General features: G+C 41.5%; 2 protein-coding genes across 6 annotated transcripts in view; one reads left to right on the forward strand and one right to left on the reverse strand.

Moving 5' to 3' along the window:
* Positions 1 to 13225, forward strand: part of CCPG1 (cell cycle progression 1) — a 44057-nt gene extending 30832 nt beyond the window's left edge. For 4 of the 5 annotated variants that reach the window (XM_019533529.1, XM_019533533.1, XM_019533530.1 and 1 more), the window contains 3 exons: positions 6723 to 6850; positions 9005 to 10419; positions 12251 to 13225. In XM_019533529.1, the coding sequence (XP_019389074.1) occupies positions 6723 to 6850; positions 9005 to 10419; positions 12251 to 12434 (1727 nt within the window). In that variant the 3' untranslated portion in view covers positions 12435 to 13225. The remainder of the gene's footprint in view (positions 1 to 6722; positions 6851 to 9004; positions 10420 to 12250) is intronic. The other variant, XM_019533532.1, reaches the window with a different exon arrangement.
* PIGB (phosphatidylinositol glycan anchor biosynthesis class B) overlaps positions 13212 to 19460 on the reverse strand; it is a 15637-nt gene continuing 9388 nt past the window's right edge. The window contains exons 9-12 of the mRNA XM_019533534.1: positions 17966 to 18030; positions 15690 to 15903; positions 14310 to 14490; positions 13212 to 13691 (exon numbers count right to left, since the gene is read on the reverse strand). Coding sequence (XP_019389079.1) covers positions 13572 to 13691; positions 14310 to 14490; positions 15690 to 15903; positions 17966 to 18030 — 580 coding nt within the window. The 3' untranslated portion in view covers positions 13212 to 13571. The remainder of the gene's footprint in view (positions 13692 to 14309; positions 14491 to 15689; positions 15904 to 17965; positions 18031 to 19460) is intronic.

Consider the following 19460-nt stretch of genomic DNA (forward strand, 5'->3'; position numbering starts at 1 on the left):
CCCCCGGATTTGTACGCAGGGTTTGAGCAGGCAGTCACTCAGTGCAGCCTGAGCCGAGTGCTGGGAAGATTGCAGTGCTGCCGCTAGCTCCAGCCTGCCTGGAAGAACTCAGTGCTGGTGCTGGTTCCAGTCTGCAGCGGCAGCATGCTGTCATCTCGCATGCAGATCCGGCAGCCTGCGGCCCCTGGAAGGGCTGTGGGTCTGTGCCAGACTCTTTCCGGGGGGCGCTGTCCCGCTGCGTGCAGGATGACAGCCTACTGCCGCAGCTGCGAAATGATATTTTTTTTGCTTTGAAGAGTTTGAGTTGCAGTGTCACAAAAAAACCTGCACTTGTCTTCTTGAAACTTGGCAGGCTTCATGCCCGCAGACGGGGCTACCATCCTTGCAATTTTCATCTGAATCAGGCAAGAATTGACAAAGTTAAAGGTATTTTAGTGATTCCCCATTATAACCTATGGCCGAAACACCAAAACAGCGTCGAAACTCCAAAAGAGATTTGGCCAAATTGAAACAGGACAGTGATTCAAAACATCAAAATGAATCACTGTCCCTCTGAAACGCTGAATCCGAAACCGACATGAAACATAGTTTTACAAAATACGGCCTGCAGGCCAGATCTGGCCCACCAAACGATTTTACATGGCCTGTACTTGCTCCTCTGAAGGAAAACTGTATCCAGTCCATGGCTTCCCTAGCTTTCTTTGGCTCTTTCCCTTCTCCCTTCTCCCTTCCCCATGACAGTGAGCTGCAACAGCAGTAGCCCCTCCCCTCCCCAGCTAATCCATACTGTTCTGCCCCCTAATCCCCAGTGTAAGCTCCAAGGCAGGGGATGCTGAGCTCCTAGCCAGGCTTCTGCTCAGAGTCTATCTGCATGCTGCTCCAACCCTGTGCCCGGCAAGTCAAAGCTCAGGTAAGGTTCTCCCTCTGGGCGGGCGAGGTGGGGGGTAGGGAAGAGAGCCAGAACCTGCAGGTTATTCGGGCTCTGCTGGGCTGGGGCATGGTAGGGGTGCAGGCACTTTGAGCCATGTGGGTGCAGGCACTGGTGCCACACTGTATTCCCACATGGCTTCAGGCGACACCAGGTGCACCCACATGGCTCCAAGTGGTGTGCAGGAACACAGCGTGGCACCAGTTTGACCAGGTCCAGATAACTCTAAGCTCCCTGCACCCCTTTCCCTGCCCCGAGTTCTTGGCATGCAGCTGGGCCAGTCCTACACTGTATTCCCACATGCCACCTTGGGCCACATGGATACAGCTGGTTCAGCTCCTGCCCAACCTGGCTGCATGCCAGGTACTTGGGACAGGGGGTGCAGGTACAGGGGGATTGGGAGCAGCAGGTTATCCGGGCCCAGCGAGGCCAGTTTCCCACCTTCTCCTTGTGCTCTGTCCCCCACCCGAATCCCTGGTACATGGCCAGGTTGGGTAGGAGCTACACCAGCTGGACTCACGTCAGGGCTAGGGAGGGAGTGCAGGGAGAAGTGGGGGGACAAAGGTTAGGGTCCCCTAACCTTTGTTATTTTTGTCCGTGGGTGGGAATTTTGGGGGCCGCAGGGCCCCCTAGGCCTAGGGAGTTTTGGTGAACTGTTGCAGGGGGGAGTGGGGCATTGCTGTCCCAACACACAACAGCTCACCCAAACTCCATAAGAGGCCCTCTGGCCCAAATAATTGACCACCCCTGCTATGGAGTATTCCCTTGGCCCTACCACCATTCCTGGCTAATGGGGATAATGGGGAGTGAGCACTTCCTGCTCCTTAGTTCCACAAAGCTGCCTGGATGAAACTGTTCAGGCCACAATTTCTCTTGGGCATCAGTTATATCCACTTTTCTTCAATAACTTCCTTTTATTTAATTTATATTTCCTTACCTTTTTGTTCACCTGGATTTTGTTTTTGTTGCTCTCCTCTCCATTTCTGTGAGGATGTTAGTTATGTTCCTTACTAGTTTCCCCCACCTCCATTTTTCTTCAGTGTCATAAGGCAGCTTCCAAATCTTATCTTATTCATGTTTTCTTTAATTCCTGGATGCTTTTCTTTTTTCTTATTTAGGACTGTATGTGGATTTACTGTGTCAGTTTCTTGATCACTGAGGTTCAAAAATGGACCCTCTTGCAGTGGATTGATGCAGGTATCAGGTGGTCATACGGCATGGGTTAAATGCACCACCAGCTGCTCCTTCCAAAGCCAGATCCAGAAATAGAGGAAAGCCAAACTACATGTTCTCCTCCTTGAACAATTGATGATTTCTTTATCAAATCTTGGTTCTTCAGGCTCCAACACTGAAATTTCTCCAGGACTATCTGCCAAAAAGCCTGGCACTGCTTTTGGCAGAATCCTTACTCTAGAGGCTGTTCTCTGGTGCTGGGCTCTGGCAGGTGGTTCCAACTTTCACCTTACTAGCCAAAGTATGAGACTTCATAACCAAGTGAAGAAAGGGAATATATAAGTAATTAGAGATCTTCAAGATGTAGTGTCTACTTACCCATTTATATCCCACCCTCTTCTCCTCATTCTTGGAGCTGGATGCAGTTAGGCCTCTGCAGCTGAGAGGAAACTGAGGAGCCTGAAGTGTGCATGGCCATTTGGCTTCCTGGGTCGTTGTGGGGCCGGGGCACGTTCTGTGCATAAAGCTATGGCAAGAAAAGTTCCTGGTCAGCTTGTGGTGAGATGTGTTTACTAGTTGAGAATGTATATGTGGACACTGTGTCTTGAGGAACTCTAGTTACTGGAACTAAGTTTTCTCAAAATTGCTAAGTCAAGGGCCCAACAGTCTTCCTCCATCTCTATTTGCCACAATGGGCATTGTAATGTTATATTACTTAATATTTATAATACAAAGAGCAATGCAGACTGTATTGTAATTTTGCCTGGATTAAAATAACAGTTCCAAAATGGGAATATAATCATTTTTAAATTGAGTTTTATTAGACTACTGCAAGTTTAAATATGTATAGTATATAACTTTTAAATTGAATTTACCCTTGAATGTAATTTGTTGTTCTCAGGTAAACCTGAAGGTAAGAATTGCTGAATGTCATGTGTAAAATGTTGTGCTTGCAATCAGATTAACTTTTAACATATATATATTGTTTTGTTATTGAGGCTTAATAGTTGCTAGCATGATCAAGAGTGTACAAATCAGTTCTGGAATATATTTTTATGCAGTGCTTGCATGTGTTTGCATCCATTATTTGCATAGGAAAACAGATTGATTATGCATATTGTTCAGGTAAAAGCAGTGTGGACCAATGAATGGTTCCATTCCTCCGATAACATTTTACTGTGACAGCTTGTTCAGGTCACTTTTTTCTTTTGTTTCCTCATCTAGAAAATGGGATTTAGCTTTAAAGTACTTCATTATAAAGTACTTTAAAATATATGGATGAAAACCTCATATTATTAATTTATAAAAATCATATTTTCATAAGGGCTGTGATACACTAATTTAGATAAAAGAAAGAAAAAATGTCTTTGTTAGACTGGAGGAAAAAAATCTAGTTAATATTTTTCTAAGTAAAAAAAAAAAGGAGTGGTTATGTGAGCTAAGATTTCTCTAATTTTCCTACCTCCACAGAGTAGCCAGGCAGCTGTGAAAAATCTGCAAGCTTTCTTTTCCTTGGGAAATGAATTGTGTTTTTTTTATTTTCTAGGACTTTGGTGTTGCACTCCATTCAGATATTTTATAAGATGCTTCTAATGTCTAGTGAATTCTAGTTTGAGGGCTGCTGTGAAATGGTCATTGCTTCATGGTTATAGCTCTCTAAAGTGACTGGTTTTGTCTCATAGGGTTTCCTCTATGGCAGTGGTTCTCAACCTGTTTGCCATAGTAGGCCACACTTGCAGCTCTCAGTGTGTTATGTGAGCTGCATATTCATGTGTATCCAGTTAAAGATGTTTTAAAAGGGTGTCAGGTGGGCCACAGCAGTGTGCTGATTAGGCTGACTGCAGGCTGTGGGTAGAGAACCATTGCCCTAACGAATCATGGGATTGGGGCCAGACTGCTCCCTCATCTGTGACATGGCTTCTTTAAAGAAAAAGCTGTAGACAGGTTAGCTAGATGTTAATCAGATAGCTACCTCTTTATTCAGGTTAAACATTCAGGAGACTCTAGGTAGGGAGCCTTGAGAGTTATGGCTTGAGAAAGAAATGAGAGAGAAATAGGGCTGTATGAACTGCTTGTCTTTGTCTCCCTTCCTCATAGATAGTGTATAACTGTAAGACTGCAGAGAGCAGCAAGCAACTTAGGAAAGCTAGAATATAGAGACAAAAGCCTCAACTTGGCCATGACTAAGGACTGTGCCTAAAGGATTGTGAGATAGCTGAGGCCCAGAAATAGCATTCCTTTTCTTTTGGAGCTGAGTTTATTAGCAGAGCTTAAAAAGGCTTCTAAAGTAGGAGCTGTTAGTGTTTCCCAAAGTGTGGGGCATGCCTGTTATAGGGTGGGGGAGGGGGCATGTGTAAACCATGGCCACAATTGATGGCACCTCCTTCTTGAGCATCTTTTACTATTTTCCCTACTACTAATTACCAGCTGAAGGGCAGCAGCATGGAGCTGGGGCATGTGGTGGTGTGGGGCTCTGGCAGGGCACCATTGTGGAGCTGAGGTTGTGTGATGGCATGGGGCTTTGGCTGGGAGGTAGCACGGGGCTGTGGCCAAACAGCAATATGGAGCCAGGGGCATGGGGTGGTGTGGTGCTCTGGTTGAGCAGCTGTGTGGAGCCGTGGGCATGACAGCACAGGGCTCTCACTAGGTAGCAGCGTGAAGCTTGGGACATGCTGCAGTGTGGGGCAGGGGCATGTGATGGCACAGGTCTGTGTCTGGATAGCAGTGTGGGTCTGGAGGCATAGATTCATAGATTGTTAGGGGCTGGAAGGGACCTTGCAAGATCATCAGGTCCAGCCTGCAGTAGGCAGGAAAGGTGACCGTCCAGTCTCCTCTTGAAGATTTCCAGGGTAGGTGATTGCATTGCCTCTGGAGGGAGTTTATTCCACTGTATGGACACCCTGACTGTGAAGTTTTTCCTAGACTTAAGCCTAAAATGGTCTTCCGGGAGTTTGTGGCCATTACTCCTGGTTTTCCTCAAGGGTGCCTCTGTGAACAGTTGTTCACCGAGCCATTGATGTATTCCCCTGATGTAGCAGTAAGCTGCTATCAAGTCCCCTCTCAGCCTTCTCTTTTTTAAGCTGAAGAGGCCCAAGTTCCTCGGCTTTTCCTCATATGGCTTACCTTGCAAGTCTCTGATCATGCGGGTGGCCCTTTTCTGGACTCTCTCAAGCTTTTCTGCATCCTTGTTGAAGTGCAGGGCCCAGAACTGGACACAGTACTCCAGCTGCGGTCTCACCACTGCTGAATAAAGCAGAAGAATCACTTCCTTGGTTTTACTTGAGATGCATCAGTTGATGCATGCCAGGGTATTGTTTGCCCTTCTGGCTACAGCATTGCACTGACAGCTCACGTACATACTATGGTCTATTATTACCCCTAGGTACCTTTCAGTTGTGGTGCTAGTCAAATTGGCACCACCAAGCCTGTTGGGGATTGTTTGTCCCCAAGTGGGGCTGTGCGGCAGAGTGCATTTGGGCAGCAGCACAGAGCTGGAGGGCTGTGCTGATTACCATGTCCATCTGGGTCTAGGGACCCCAAATTCTGTGGCAGGCCTTACCTCCCAGCTTTGGTAGTCCATTGGACTACTGACAGGCCACATGAAATGGTTCTTTGGGTTGGATCCAGCCTGCAGTCCATGTTTGACATCTGGTTTAGGAAATGATAAGATGTTAAAGAGATCTGTCACAAAAATTAACACAGTGGTGCTTTTTTCCTCAGTTAATTATAAACTATGACAGCAGGATGAATCTTCATTTATTTACAGGTTCCACTGTATTGGATAGAAGTACCCATGAATTATTATTTCTATTCAGAACAGTGGATCCAATACAAGAAAACTAATATTGCTTTTGGGGAGCAAGTATTACTAAGAAAATATTTTTAGGAAATAGTGAATTTGTAGCTAGTAGAGAAAAGATGTTGATTATAAAACATGTGTCTGATATCTAAACAATATGAACATGGCTATTTAACACCAACCTAACTTTGGAGTCTTTACCTTTGTGAATACGAAATAAGGATTGCAAGATCAGATCCTATGTGAAAATACCATTTGTCTTTGCAGCAGCTATTAATTTTATGTAAGAATTGTATGTTTGCTTAGACAGGAAATTAGCATGCGAATGTCTAGATACTTCTTAACTATAATATTAAAGAATGGGAAACCATACTTCTACAAGCTGCAGTCTGAAATTATGCCACTCCCGTTTAGCATGGCTGTTTTGCATTCTATTAAGAAACAAGTTAAATTTACATGTTTACTTGCCTGCATAACTTTTGTTTGGTTATACTTAAATATTGGTATTTTCCAGTTAATTCTAATCCTTGTGACTTGGCATGCAAAAATATGTTTTTGCTTTTATCAAACCAGCACAAAATGCAATTTCTGCTGGCTTTTATGACATTGCCAGCTGTTGCAAGCAACAGCATCCTTATATAATAATTAGAAGACTATAATGATTATAAAAATAGACTGAACACAACATTAGTCAGTATGCCAAATAGAAATACACAATTTAAGAGTGTTTCTACATTGCAGAGAGTGAGAATCATCTAGGTAAGTGCCTTTCATTTCTAAATGCTGAGTCAACAACAAAGTAAACAATTTTTGTTTCTCTAGGTACAATTCAGATCCAAAAACGTCAGCAGTTAGTGGAAAAGACTCATGAAGATGAGCTGAATGGAATGAAGGATGACTTGTATCAATGCCAACAACAGCAAGAAGTAAAAGGAGACCACAAAGTAGGGGTATGTGCGCTTTTTAAATATGATTCAGTGAAGACTATACTCTCATTGTACATGTCTAGTGCACTGGATCACTGATCAAGAATTGATGGAGAAGATATTATTTGTCTTAGTTGCCTGAAACAAATTATTGTTTTCACCTTCTGAAGCTTGGCCAGTCTCAGGTTAGCAGATTTGATGAAAATTAAGGGTATAAATGGTATGTTGGGGTGCTCAAGCCACAGCCCATGCACCAGATCCAGCCCACAGAACCATGACATGCAGCTTGCAGGTATCCCCACTGGTCTGAAAATTTGACAGCAGCGGAGGAGGAGTGCCAGCAATTGCCACCCCCCCCCCGTTGCCAAATTTCTGAAGCCTTGGGGAGACCTTCCGGTGGGGAGAGTATGTTAGATCAGTATGTGGATGTGGCCCAGGGCTCAATCTGAGCACATAGGGGCCAGCTGGAGGTGGTGTGGGACACAATTCTGCAGCACAGGACCAAGTAGTGGCAGTACAGGTTTCCCTCGATTTTATGCTGTACACGTGCTCCTGGAGAATGGCGCATAAATCGAATTTGCATAAAATGAACCCACTTTACAATGTAACAAATAGGGATAGGTTCCCATGGCAGTGAGGGAGTGAGGCTGGGACTAGGGAAGGAGTGGGGAAAGGGGTGCTGCTCCCAGAGCTGCACAAGGCAGCAAAATAGAACAGAATGGCACTCACCCCAGCCCCGGCTGCAGCAGCCTCGGGAGTGGCCAGTGCCAGCTGCCTGAAGCCGCTGGGCTGCACCGTGCTTCGCCTATCCCCACTCACCTCTGATCCTGGGCTGCGCCATGCTCTCGTGCAGGCAGCTGGTGTCAGCTGCTCCCAGGGCCGCTGCAGCTGGGCTGAGTGCTGCATCCCACACTGCCTGGGGCTCCACTTGTCTACACTCACCCCAGCCCATGCTGGAACAGCCCTGGGAGCAGCTAACACCAACTGCCAGCACCACGGCACACTACAGCCCGGGAACTGGAGTGAGCCCAGGTGTGGGGGGACAGGCAGAGCATGGTGCGGCCCAGCGGCTGCCGGGTGCTGGCACTGGCCACTCCTGGGGCTGCTGCAGCTGAGGCTGGGGTGAATGGGGCCACTGCCCTTTCCCTTCCCCCCACATACTTACCTGCTTGGGTGGGGGGAGGGGGTTGGCATCTATGCTGATTGTATAAGAGCGAATTTACCTCACATATAACAAATCATGGGTCTAAGTATGCTCATCGCATAAGGGTGAATTCACATATAAAGAACCTACGTAAATTGAGGGAAACCTGTACGGTCCAGATCTGAAGGTGTGAGGCCCCATAGAGGCTGCACAGAGCTGAGGGAGGTGGTGCGGAGCCATAGGGAGGTGGCATAGAGCTAAGGGAAGCAGCATGGAGCCCCAGGGTGGTGGTGTGGACAGTGAGAAGCTGAGAAGGGAGGTATAGAGGCCCAGGGAGGTAGTGTGGGTGACAAGGAGCTCCAGGAAAGTGGCATGGGTGGCTTGGAGTCTCAGATCAGTGGCGCACAACCAGGGGAAGCAGTGTGGGTAGTATGGACCTCAGGGAGGTAGTCTGGCCTGAGAGGCAGTGTGGAGCCCTGATCTGGTGGTGTGTACTCCAGGGAGGTGGCACTGGGCCCCAGTCTGGTAGTACTGGGGTCTGATCCAGTCTGTGGAAAAGTCTCACGCCAATCATCCAATCTGCCGTATGGAGAGGTTGAGCACCTCTGGTGTAAGTGATACATTTGGACTTCAGTAAGGCTTTTGACACTAACTGAATCAGAGATGCATCTTCTGATTTTAGTTAGTGCATAAAGGTGCAAATCTACTTTGCCTTCTGTTTGACTTTAGACTAACACAGCTATTGACCTCTTGCTGTTTCCCTTGACATCCTGTTCAAATAAACTAGGAAAATATGATCAAATAGAAACTATTTTAAGGTGGGTGTGTAACTTATTAGAATATATATTTGTGTGTGTGTGTGTGTATGTAAGGTTACTACAAGGATGAAGGTTATAAACTTTTATGCTGTAGTTGAAGCTGAGTTTGTGCTTTTTTAAATGATTTTATAAAGGTGGATTTAGTTTAATAGTTTCTCAGGATATAAAAGTGTTAGGCCTAATTAAACCTGTTTGCTTTGTTTTTGGTTTTATTAGTCATTAAAAGAGGACCTTGCAACATGCCTAATATCTACTGAAGTGGAAAAGAAATCATTTGAATTTCAGAAAAGAAGTCTTGCTACAGAAAATCAGCACTTAAGGGAATCTCTTGAGAATGAAGAGAAAGCTTTGGCCTCACTGCAAGAAGAGTTAAGGAAGCTGAGACAACAAATTAGGAACTTAGAAGATAAAGGTACTAGCACAGACTCAATTGTTATGGAAAATCAGAAACTGAAGGAACATTTAGAAGAGGAAAAGCAAAAGAATAACAACTTCCTTAGGCAAAAAGAGATACTTTTCGCAGAAGCACAAATGCTAAGGAGAGAACTTGACAAAGAACGCCAAATAACAGAAGCTCTCAAAGAAGAACTAGAGCAATTAAGTTCCCGTCAGACACCCAGTGATATGGACACAGACAGTATGTTGAGAGAAACTCAGGAAATAGAAATGTTGCAGGGAAGACTAGCAGAACTGGAAAAGAAGCTAAGTTTTGAACAACAACGTTCTGATTTGTGGGAGAAGCTGTATGTTGAAATGAAGGACCAAAATGTAAAACAGGAAGTTGATGAAAAGGGACAAAAGCAAAGTGGAAAAGGAACAAGTAAAACAAAGAAGAAGTCAAAAGAAACATTTTTTGGCTCTGTTAAAGAAACTTTTGATGCGATGAAAAATTCCACAAAGGAGTTTGTAAGACACCATAAAGAAAAGATTAAACAGGCTAAAGAAGCAGTGAAAGAAAACCTGAAAAAATTCTCTGATTCTGTGAAGTCTACATTCAGACACTTCAAGGATACCACCAAAAATATCTTTGATGAAAAGGAGAAGAAGTCTGGTGATAAAAGATATGAGGCAAACAAAAAAGCAAGAACTGTTTATCGGGAATATAAACCTAACGAGTGTTACAAGCATATGCACCACAGAGGGCCCAGCATGCAAAATGATTTCAAAGAAGGAAGAAAACAAAGACCAACTGAATTTACAACATTTGAGAAAGATACTAATTCACAGAAATGTCTCAATGACCCACTGTGTAACAGAAAACCTCGCTCTGTCCTAAAAGGCTGCTCTGGTATTTTTGAATGTGCTCATCAGGAATTCATTAGCCTCTTTAATAAGGTATTGGACCCTATTAGAGTGGATGAATTTAATTGGTTAATGCAAAAGTATTTACAGCAAGAAGTAGACAATTTCCATCACTGGAGAGAACTAGAGAATTTCATTAATAAGTTTTTCCATAATGGGGTCTTTATACATGACCAGATGCTGTTCGCTGACTTTGTTAATGATGTTAAGGATTATCTTGAAGAAATGAAGGATTACCAAAATGATGATGAAGAGGTGTTTGAAGATTTGGATAAATACATTTACAGATACTATTTCCACTATGATAATTCACCTCAGTTTGGACCCAGGTTGGTTTATGTAATATTACTTGCATTGTAGCTAGAATTAAAGAAATTTTTTAAGGGCTGTTAAAGAGATTGAAGACATGAACAGGAGATACTCCCTATGCCTGAAGGGTGACTGCACCCAAAAGCTTGCTAAGAATTTTTTCCCACTACTCAGTTGGTCTAATAAAAGATATCACATCTACTCAAAGAACCTTGCCTACCATTAAAGAGATTAGTATTATTTTTCTATAATAGGTGGCCAAACCCTGCAATTGATAGGAAGACTTCTCATGGGAACAGATCTTACTATTCCAACCAGAACCTATAACACAGATTTAACAGCACATTACAGTTTTTAATGTGTGGTGATTCTTTTAGAAAATAGTTTGCTTCAAGTAGTGCTGCTTAATTTATAGTGTCAAATGCAACAGCGAATTTGCTTATGCTGAAAAGCTGTGTTGGATTTTTTTTTTTTTTTACTTCTGACTTCGCTCTTGACAGTACCTGTTTAAAAAAAAAAAAAAAAAAAGGCAGTTAACTGCTAATCCTCCCTACTGGCTGCTTCTGTAGCGGGGGTGGCAAAATGGTGGATCCATCCTGCGGTCAGACTCCATTTCCCAGCAGCTGCTGCTTGTATCTGTGGCCGGTTTACATGGAGACCCAGGAACAGCTGGGCTCTGACTGCATGGGCCACGGTTTCCATGGAGACTGACCCCAGCAGTGCTAGCAGGGTGGGGAGCTGCTCTGGGGTCAGGTCTGGGATCTTGTGGTGGTGACAGCGTGGTCCAGATCCAAGGCAGAGCTGTGATCTGTTGTCTGCGTGCCTCTGCCTTTAAATTTTAACTTTAAACTGCCCCTTCAGTTTAAATTTTAACTCTGTTTAACGTAAAGTTTCAGGTTTATTTACAGACCCGCTCTTGCTAACTTTTCCCCTCCTTTGTTTGTTGTAGTGAATAGTCTGGCTATATTTATTTTGAGTTGTATCATATTATTTGTATGAGGTTTTATAATACTTTTTTAATTGCAGCTTGAACTGCTTAGGTGGTATATATTAACATTAATAGGGTAGCTTATAATTCCCAGTTTTGGAATGTGCACAAAGCACATCTAGATGCATTTCTTTCTTATTCATAGATTAAATTGCATGTCATTAACCATTCTATTCCATTTGAAAGGATTAGACTGACTTAGTATCTGACAACTTCATTTTCTGACATATTTTTCTGCAGTCTGAAATAAAAGGGATCTATTTTAGGCTAGAAGAACTGTGTTTACTAATAATATTTTAAAAAATGAAATGCCTGTTAGACTTTTCTTAATTTACCTTTTGCTAGCGCTTACTCTTTTTTGATGTACATTGTTTTGTTTTGTGCACGTATGCTACCATGGGACAAGTCTATCCAATAGAACAATAAAATTATTTGGATAGAGCTGCCGTAACAAGAAAAGATGATCAGTAGCACCCTTTCTTCTTACGTAAATGTCCTTATTGTAGAGATATATCCACCGATTTGTCATTTGTTTGGTAGTGGCCAATTACTATCTCCTCTTCTACTAATAAAGGAAGTTCTATAGGTTTTCTTCTCAAACTAATTTGAAATGCTCTTACCTTTGTAGATCTCTTACCAGCTGTCCCTTGCCACTGTAGATTTGTTTCTAGGTAGAGCCACTTAAGGTGGATGGTGACTTTTTTTTTTTTAACAACGAACTTGAAAATCTTGTTTATAGTTTTGTTTATAGCTATTGAACTTTCATTTTGCCCTAGTAACAACAGAAAGTAGTTGTGCATATCTTGTTGCTCTTATGGAACTGGTTTCAACAGTAGTAACCAGATTGTATTTACTTCTTGCAGTCAACCTTCCAAAAGACCTTCATTCATGCAAAGTGAAAATTCCAGACATGAAAAACAAGCGCAAAAGTTCCATCAGCATAATAAAAGAGAAGGTAAATGGCATAAGCATGGTCGTGCGAATGGAAGACACATGGCAAATCTTGAAATAGAATTGGGGCAGTTGCCTTTTGATCCAAAATATTAAGTAATTTATATGTGGTAAAAACACGAAGATTCAAGCAAATGATTTCTATACTCACTGGAAATTTTTTTTCAACCAAATGGCAAGATGCAAGGTTTTTCTCTAAATAGTTTGGTATTTACATGGTTGTTCAAAAGCATTAGTCAAGCTTTCTAACATGCATATTCTATAGTGTTGCTTTGGTTGCAGGTGCACTGTTACAGAAACTAGGCATGTAATGACTTGTGTATGAAAATAAGCTTAATTGCATTCCATTAGTATAGTTCCAATTTGAGTCATGCATAGGCTAGATACAGATGTTCAAAAAGGCCAAGGCAGAACCATTCTAAATTATGGTTTTCTTTAAGTGGTGTAGTTTAGATTGGTAGCAAACAGAACACACATTCACCCTTTGTTAGGGGGAATCAAATATTAGACCACGTTCTACCATTTTTAAATTAGTCAGTGAGTGGCAAACTTCTGTTCTGTTACAGGTACAGACCTGTTTCTAATCACTTATCCCAGTAACAGTGTAATGTCTGTACCTGGCCATAATGTGCAAGTCATTAACACTGAAGTTTGGTGTACTAACTTCATCTCATCCTTCAGAATGTAGGTCTAGATTATGGTAACGCTTCTCAGTGTTTTGTAATCTTATACTTGCTTCTTGTCTTTTTTTGGGGGTTCAAGAGCCTGTTGACTTGTGAAGAATTTGCTGTGCTGCATTCTAATCAGCTTGCTGACTTATGCACTTGAAATTTCTTGCCCATCTGCATATTGTGGAAGAAAAATAAAGAAACATTGTGGGTAAAAAAGTCTTTATTTACAAGAAGTCTCGCATAGACGTATAGACCTATATAAGTTAAACTTAGTTTTACTACTTTAAATTGCACAAGGCATACAGTAGTTGCTGGTGTTACTGCTGTTGCAGATATGAAGTTTGTTCCCCAAAATCAGAACATCCTGAGAGTAAGTATTACTACTGGAGTTCCATCCTCCATTTTATTGAACAGGTTGAGTTCAGTATAATCCTTAGCTACTCTTGTCAATTGCTTGAGCCAGACTTCCCAGTTTTGCTTATTTATTTCCAGAAGCCACCAGCCACCCTTTTCTCATTGATTTCATTTGGTTCCAGTTAAGAAACTAATGTTCAAATGCACTTTATTTCGTTTTTCTCTTGTACACATGTATGTGACTCCCAATTCGTCCTTCAGGCACATGGGTGTGAAATACAGCAGCAGTTTTCTCATACTCGTTTAAAATAAGAAATGATGATATTTCCTGTAAATAAAAAAAAAATCTTAGTTTCCAGGCAGTACAGCATTATTACACTAAAGTACATCAGAACTATGTCCCTAACTTTCTGTGAATCAACTATTTATCTACCTGTAGAAGCTCTGTTCTATATTCAGGAATGATAACTATCTACTCTGCTACATCCTAAGAAGCTCTGTCTTCAATGATGTCTTAGTCACAAAACACTAGAGTAAATTAACCTTGCATTAGAGTGGAAGGGAAAGACATTCTGACTGCAGGCTGCTCTGTTCATTGCTTTGTGTCCATAAAGTAAGTAACTTAAGATTTTATAGGTGATGGATACATATCTCAAACTTGTCTGGACACTGTTCTTAAAATTGCTACCACAAAACAAAGCTTTATGGCATCTGCAGTTTTCTAGATACCAAAAGGTACCCTTCTGTAGGACCATCTGATTGCAGTGAGGGTAGCTGTGCTGCATTTTGGGTGGGTGGGGATTTTATCTGTTAAAATCATGTTTTAAAAAGATATGGATATTTATTTTCAAAGCTGTAATTACAGCTCTTCCTTTTTGTTTCTTAGTCTGATGCATAAACTGTATGTTAGTTTGAACTAAATGACCATATCTTGCAGTTAACATACTTGTTCAAGCACACTGAAGAAAATCAGGTGATTTGGTAATAATGTATCATTGTAAAATTCCTCCTTCAACCATCTGAGTGGATTAGAATAAAATACATCCGCTTCATCAAGGTATTTCTCATTTCCAGTTAGATCTGGGGGGCACTGAAGGAATCTCATTTTCAGAGGACAGTGAACATGGCTAGGATGGAAAAAAACCCCATCAAAATAAATGGTTGTGAAGAGAATGGTTTTAAATGATCACAGTAGAAATTTCTATTAATGGTACTGCATCTTAGCCTGTATAAATTCTACCAATTTCCTTATTTTCAGTAGGTACATTTCCTGTTTCTGTGCTAACCCCATAAGCTAAGTACAGACAGTCAAAAAGCCGAAGGCTGAATTGATTTAATAGTTTCTGATTAGTCTAAACTGCGTAGATTGAACCAACAAGCAAGTGAATAGACAATTGTTTTTGATTCCAGAAATGCAGCCACGTCTGCAGTGGTGCAGGCCAGAAACTGGGGGGGCACTAGAGCACACCTACCTGCCCAACTGGAGCAGACAGCTTGGTCCAAGGGCTTGCCTGTTCACCCTACAGGGGATGGGAGATGTGGAGGAGGTGCAAAGCATCCTGGGATGCTGGGGGACTCTTAAGTTAACTTAAATCTAGAGGGGATCTGGGACAGAAGTTCAATAAACTGATTTAACCTAAATTATTTACGTCTAGTACTGTATCCATCCAGGTTTATCGTAAACTGGTTTTGGACATTTTGAAAGCAGTTTAAGTGCACTGAACTTCTGTTGTATTACAGATTTGAACTGGTTTCCCACTTATACTGGTTTATGTGTAATTTCTGTCCCTAGCCATAATGGTTTTCTAGCCTTCTGTATTTCATATAAGATTACCAAAGATAAAATACAGGAGTAAGTATTGGCAAGGCCAAAACATGAAAGCTTTATATGAGTAACCCATAAGGAGAAGATTTTGGATCTTTCCAGTCAAAATGCCCTCCTGTGTGATATCAACCCTTTAATAGAAAAGGCATGTGTCAAAATTGACTCCACTGTGTAAGTTTCCCCACCCCTTTGTTTTAGATGTATCAGAATGTATTAAATAATTATGGAATAATTGCTTTAGTCATGTCATATTTAAAAATTTTCTCACTTAGCCTTCTGTTAGCAAAGGTCAAGATAATATTAGATCATTGAAGAAAATCCTGACTCCTAGCACCAGTTAACTATGTTCACTCCTCTGAGTGTTAACATAATGAAGCAGTATGAATTTTTTTTTCCCATTAAAACAAGTAACCTTCATGGATGTCTTAAGTTTTCGGAAAAAGCAGGAAAAAATCCTGGTTGAAGTGAGATTTAAATAGATTGTATTTGCTACTTTATTACCTGTAAAAAGGAGTAGAGTGGCATGGCATCATTACAAAGACAGAATCCCATGACTGGTTTGAAGAATTATAACAGAGCCGTTGTATATGAATCATGACATCAAGAGGGCCACGCTGGTGAATTAAGCCAGTGTACAGGGCTGGAAGTAAGTTTGATAAAACCAGAAAGGCCATTGCTGATTTTTTCCATGTTTTAATTTGTTTAAGAGAATATCCTGAAGTGAAATTAGTAATATGGTTACAATGATGGACAAATGTTAACAATTCTGTCTACAGACATGTTTTATAATAGTAAAATTTGTCAAAAATGCTAGTTGCAGTTGAGCAAGATTTTGGCATTTTAATTACTGTCATAAAAGGATATACTGACTCTAGTTATTACTGTTTAGAATAGAAATTGAAGGGGCACCTTTTTTAAAGAGTCTAGTCTAAAATACAATTACGAGAAACAACTTTAAGTTTCTTAATCATCATTTGCAATTCACAGTTGCATTCGAGGTAAAGTGAGAGCCAATACTTCAGTTCTCTAGGCCTGAACTTCTTTTTGTCAATGAGGTGGACAGTCGTATAAGAATAAGGTAATGAATAAATCTGTACAAGTGGTATAGGAAGACTTTTATATGTTAGGTTGTAAGTATCCCAGGTAGGACCAGACCATGTGACACAATCTCCATTATTGACAGCATGATTGCCTCGCATCTCTAACACTCATGAAGGCCTGAAACCGGGCTACTGTACCTTCATATGAATTGCCTTCAGGAGCTGGGAGATGAAAGGGAAGTGACTGACAACTTCAAACAACATAGTGATATAAGATCATAGAAAAGGAATCCTCCCTTTATTGATTTTAAATGACCATTTTAGTCTTCATTCAGCAGCCAGCACAATAGTTTACTTGTGAAGATGTAATTTCTATCTGCCTGATGCATCTTCTGTAAAGCCATTACTACTGAAAAGAAAATGGAAGAGGGTGGTCCTACCTGTTTCTTTCTTTCCCTAAAAAGCTAGTAGTGGAAAGTGATATCCTGATTATTTTTCTAAGCAGATGGTAGGTACAGGGAGTTTTTTGCTCCCATGACCTTAAGCAAATTTGTCAAGGGAGTTGTTTATATTTTGCAGCTCTGCAGTCTCTCTCTTCAGGTCATGCTGTTTCCACCTTATTGTTATAGGATCATGAAACTTTATATTGACTGTCCTCCCCATTCCCACCTTTGCTAAATCACAAGTAATAAACAAATTGAATGGCCACGTCAAGATTGTAAATCTAAGTAAATGAAATAATAACCTTAAGTCAAGCCTGTACCAGAAACTACAAAGTTATCAGTTGCAAACAAAGCCCAGCTGGTTTAAACACAATTTGACCTGAATTTGGAAGTCTTTTGTCCCATATGCAGGTGATCAAATAAGACAGTCTTTTTCCTACATTTTATTCACTAAAGTTAAGTGGGTTATAAACAAAAAAAGCAAGATTGTTGTATGCTAGGGTCTTTTCTCCAAGTAGGAGTTAAGCTGTGCCTATCCTTGTACTAATATGTTAAGCTTAAATCAGGCAGTACAATTAAGTCTATTCCCAATTAACTTAAACTAAAACAAAATAAGTTTGGTTTAAATTGAATTAAGAATGTTCACTTGGGTGCTTGAATTGATTTAAGTATATCTGTCTAAAAGCTACACCTCAACCTCTCAAAATCTTTTCTTTATAAGAAATGATTTAGCTCCCATGGCTTTTGTGATATCACTTTGCCAGTTCTGTGGCCTAGAGAAAAGCCTTGATTATTATTATTTTTTTTAATGTTTATATATTTAAAAATACCGTTTCGGGTCAACTTAATATATAAAAGCAGAAGTGGTAAGTGTAGTATTTTCTTTTACAGGAAATCTTTGAGTGGTATGGGAGATAAAGTCATAAGAGCAAGATACCTTCACCCCTTTTTTTTCCTTAACATACACAGTTTTCATTTGTTTTCCAGCATTTTTAATGGCTGGACTAGGTGGATGAGAGAGAGAGAGGAAAAGTAAGAGCAAAAACACAGCTACATCTAAAAGGCTGTACTACCGAAAACATGCACAAAAATGTGATGGTTATAGGGGTAATGCTCAGTACTCGAGGCATTTCACCTGCACATACAGAGTTGTTTTTTTACTCTAATTTTCATTTATAGCTAATTAGAAAGATGCATAGACTACTCCTAGGCAGGAAACCGTATCATGAACAGTTGGAAAAAGTCTTTTACAGCAGACTTAGCATCACAAAACATGTAAAATCCAAATGCTTACCACAGAATACCATGCAAAATGGTAGTACTGGATATATAAACCTGAATTCTTTGTGGCTCAATGTACTGTAATAAAAACAGGAATAGTACTACTGAAAGAAAATTATGCAGATCAGTTCTTTTGTTAAATCTATGCTTTAGAACATGCAGGGATACATGAGAGAAGACAGTTAATGTGGATTAAAAACCTTTTGATATCAATTTAGAATAAGATGAAACGGTAAATACCGTATTACAGTAATTTTGCCCAATGCATGTCATTTGTTCCCCATAGTTAAATAAGGGTGGGCATCCAATTCATTTACATGAAGTAATAAATACTGTGTTTGGTTATCGTGACAGTAAACAATTACTACCAATAGGTAAGTGTCCTGACAACATAATAATCTTGGTAATAATTACTGGGTGGCAATAAGTAACTTACCCATAAGGAAGGACTAAAATAAGCCACTATCAGTTGCACTGAGTGAGGAAAAAGTATTATAAATGAAACACTTGATTATCTTACAAGTATGGAGTGACGCTAGGAAGGTTTGCACTTCTCTGACACATTGCAGTCCTATAACTAGGGAGCCAGCCACAGCAGCTTTATTAGTTGGCATATAGTTATCACAGGCTGCTGACAAATGCTAAATTAAAGGCATGCTGGGATCTGAGGCAAAATCCCAATAACCATGCCCACTGCTATGCCATACGTGCATGGTAGGTAGCATGACTCTGGGAATCAGGGATTAGATTCCTATTGTGCCACATTGCCAATGCAGGCGGAGCCTGGGATTGTGACTCTGGTCTCTGGCACAGGCAAATTGAAAGCTTGCCTCCCCTGGCTGGGAGCTACGGTCAGTTGGTTGGTGCTCCTACCTGTGGGACCCCACTGGAGTCTTGAAGGGCTTCAGTGTGCTCCCAAGGCTGGGAGTGCTGGCCACATTCAATTTAAGGTCTGATGGGAACTACCAACAGTTATACAAAATTAGTGTAACAACTTTTGTGGCTTATTTCCTGTTTTATTGTGCCATTAAGTGAATGACCATGTGGCTGAGTCACTAGTTAAAATGCGATTAATTAGTAAGGCTGTGAGAAGTTTCGGATGCTGATTTGATTATGAGGGGATTTAGCCTGATTTAGTCACCAAATTTCCAAATATTCAGAGCTCTCCTAATCGATTCGGAAAAGATTCAGAGAGCTGTGGCAATTCAGGCAGTTCCAGCTTGCTGCATTAGGGAGCTGGACCAGGACTCCATGCTGATTGGGGGGGGGGCTGGAAAAGAGTGGAGGGGACCATGGGGGGACCCCTGCCAAGCCCAATCCCCTGCCTGATCCCCCGGCTTCCTCATGGCTGCCCCACCTGGCCCCAGCTCTTTAAAAAAAAAGTCCCCCACTCACCGGCTGCTGCCAGGTGGGGGGGAAGAATCCCCATGCCACATCGGGGGCTCTCCCATGAGCCCCCTGACCCTCCACCTACTCTCCCAGCCCCCCAGGGCTGCCCCACTCACCCC

The sequence above is a fragment of the Crocodylus porosus genome, unplaced genomic scaffold (assembly GCF_001723895.1).
Source record: "Crocodylus porosus isolate Cpor-Errol unplaced genomic scaffold, CroPor_comp1, whole genome shotgun sequence".
Taxonomy (NCBI): Eukaryota; Metazoa; Chordata; order Crocodylia; family Crocodylidae; genus Crocodylus; species Crocodylus porosus.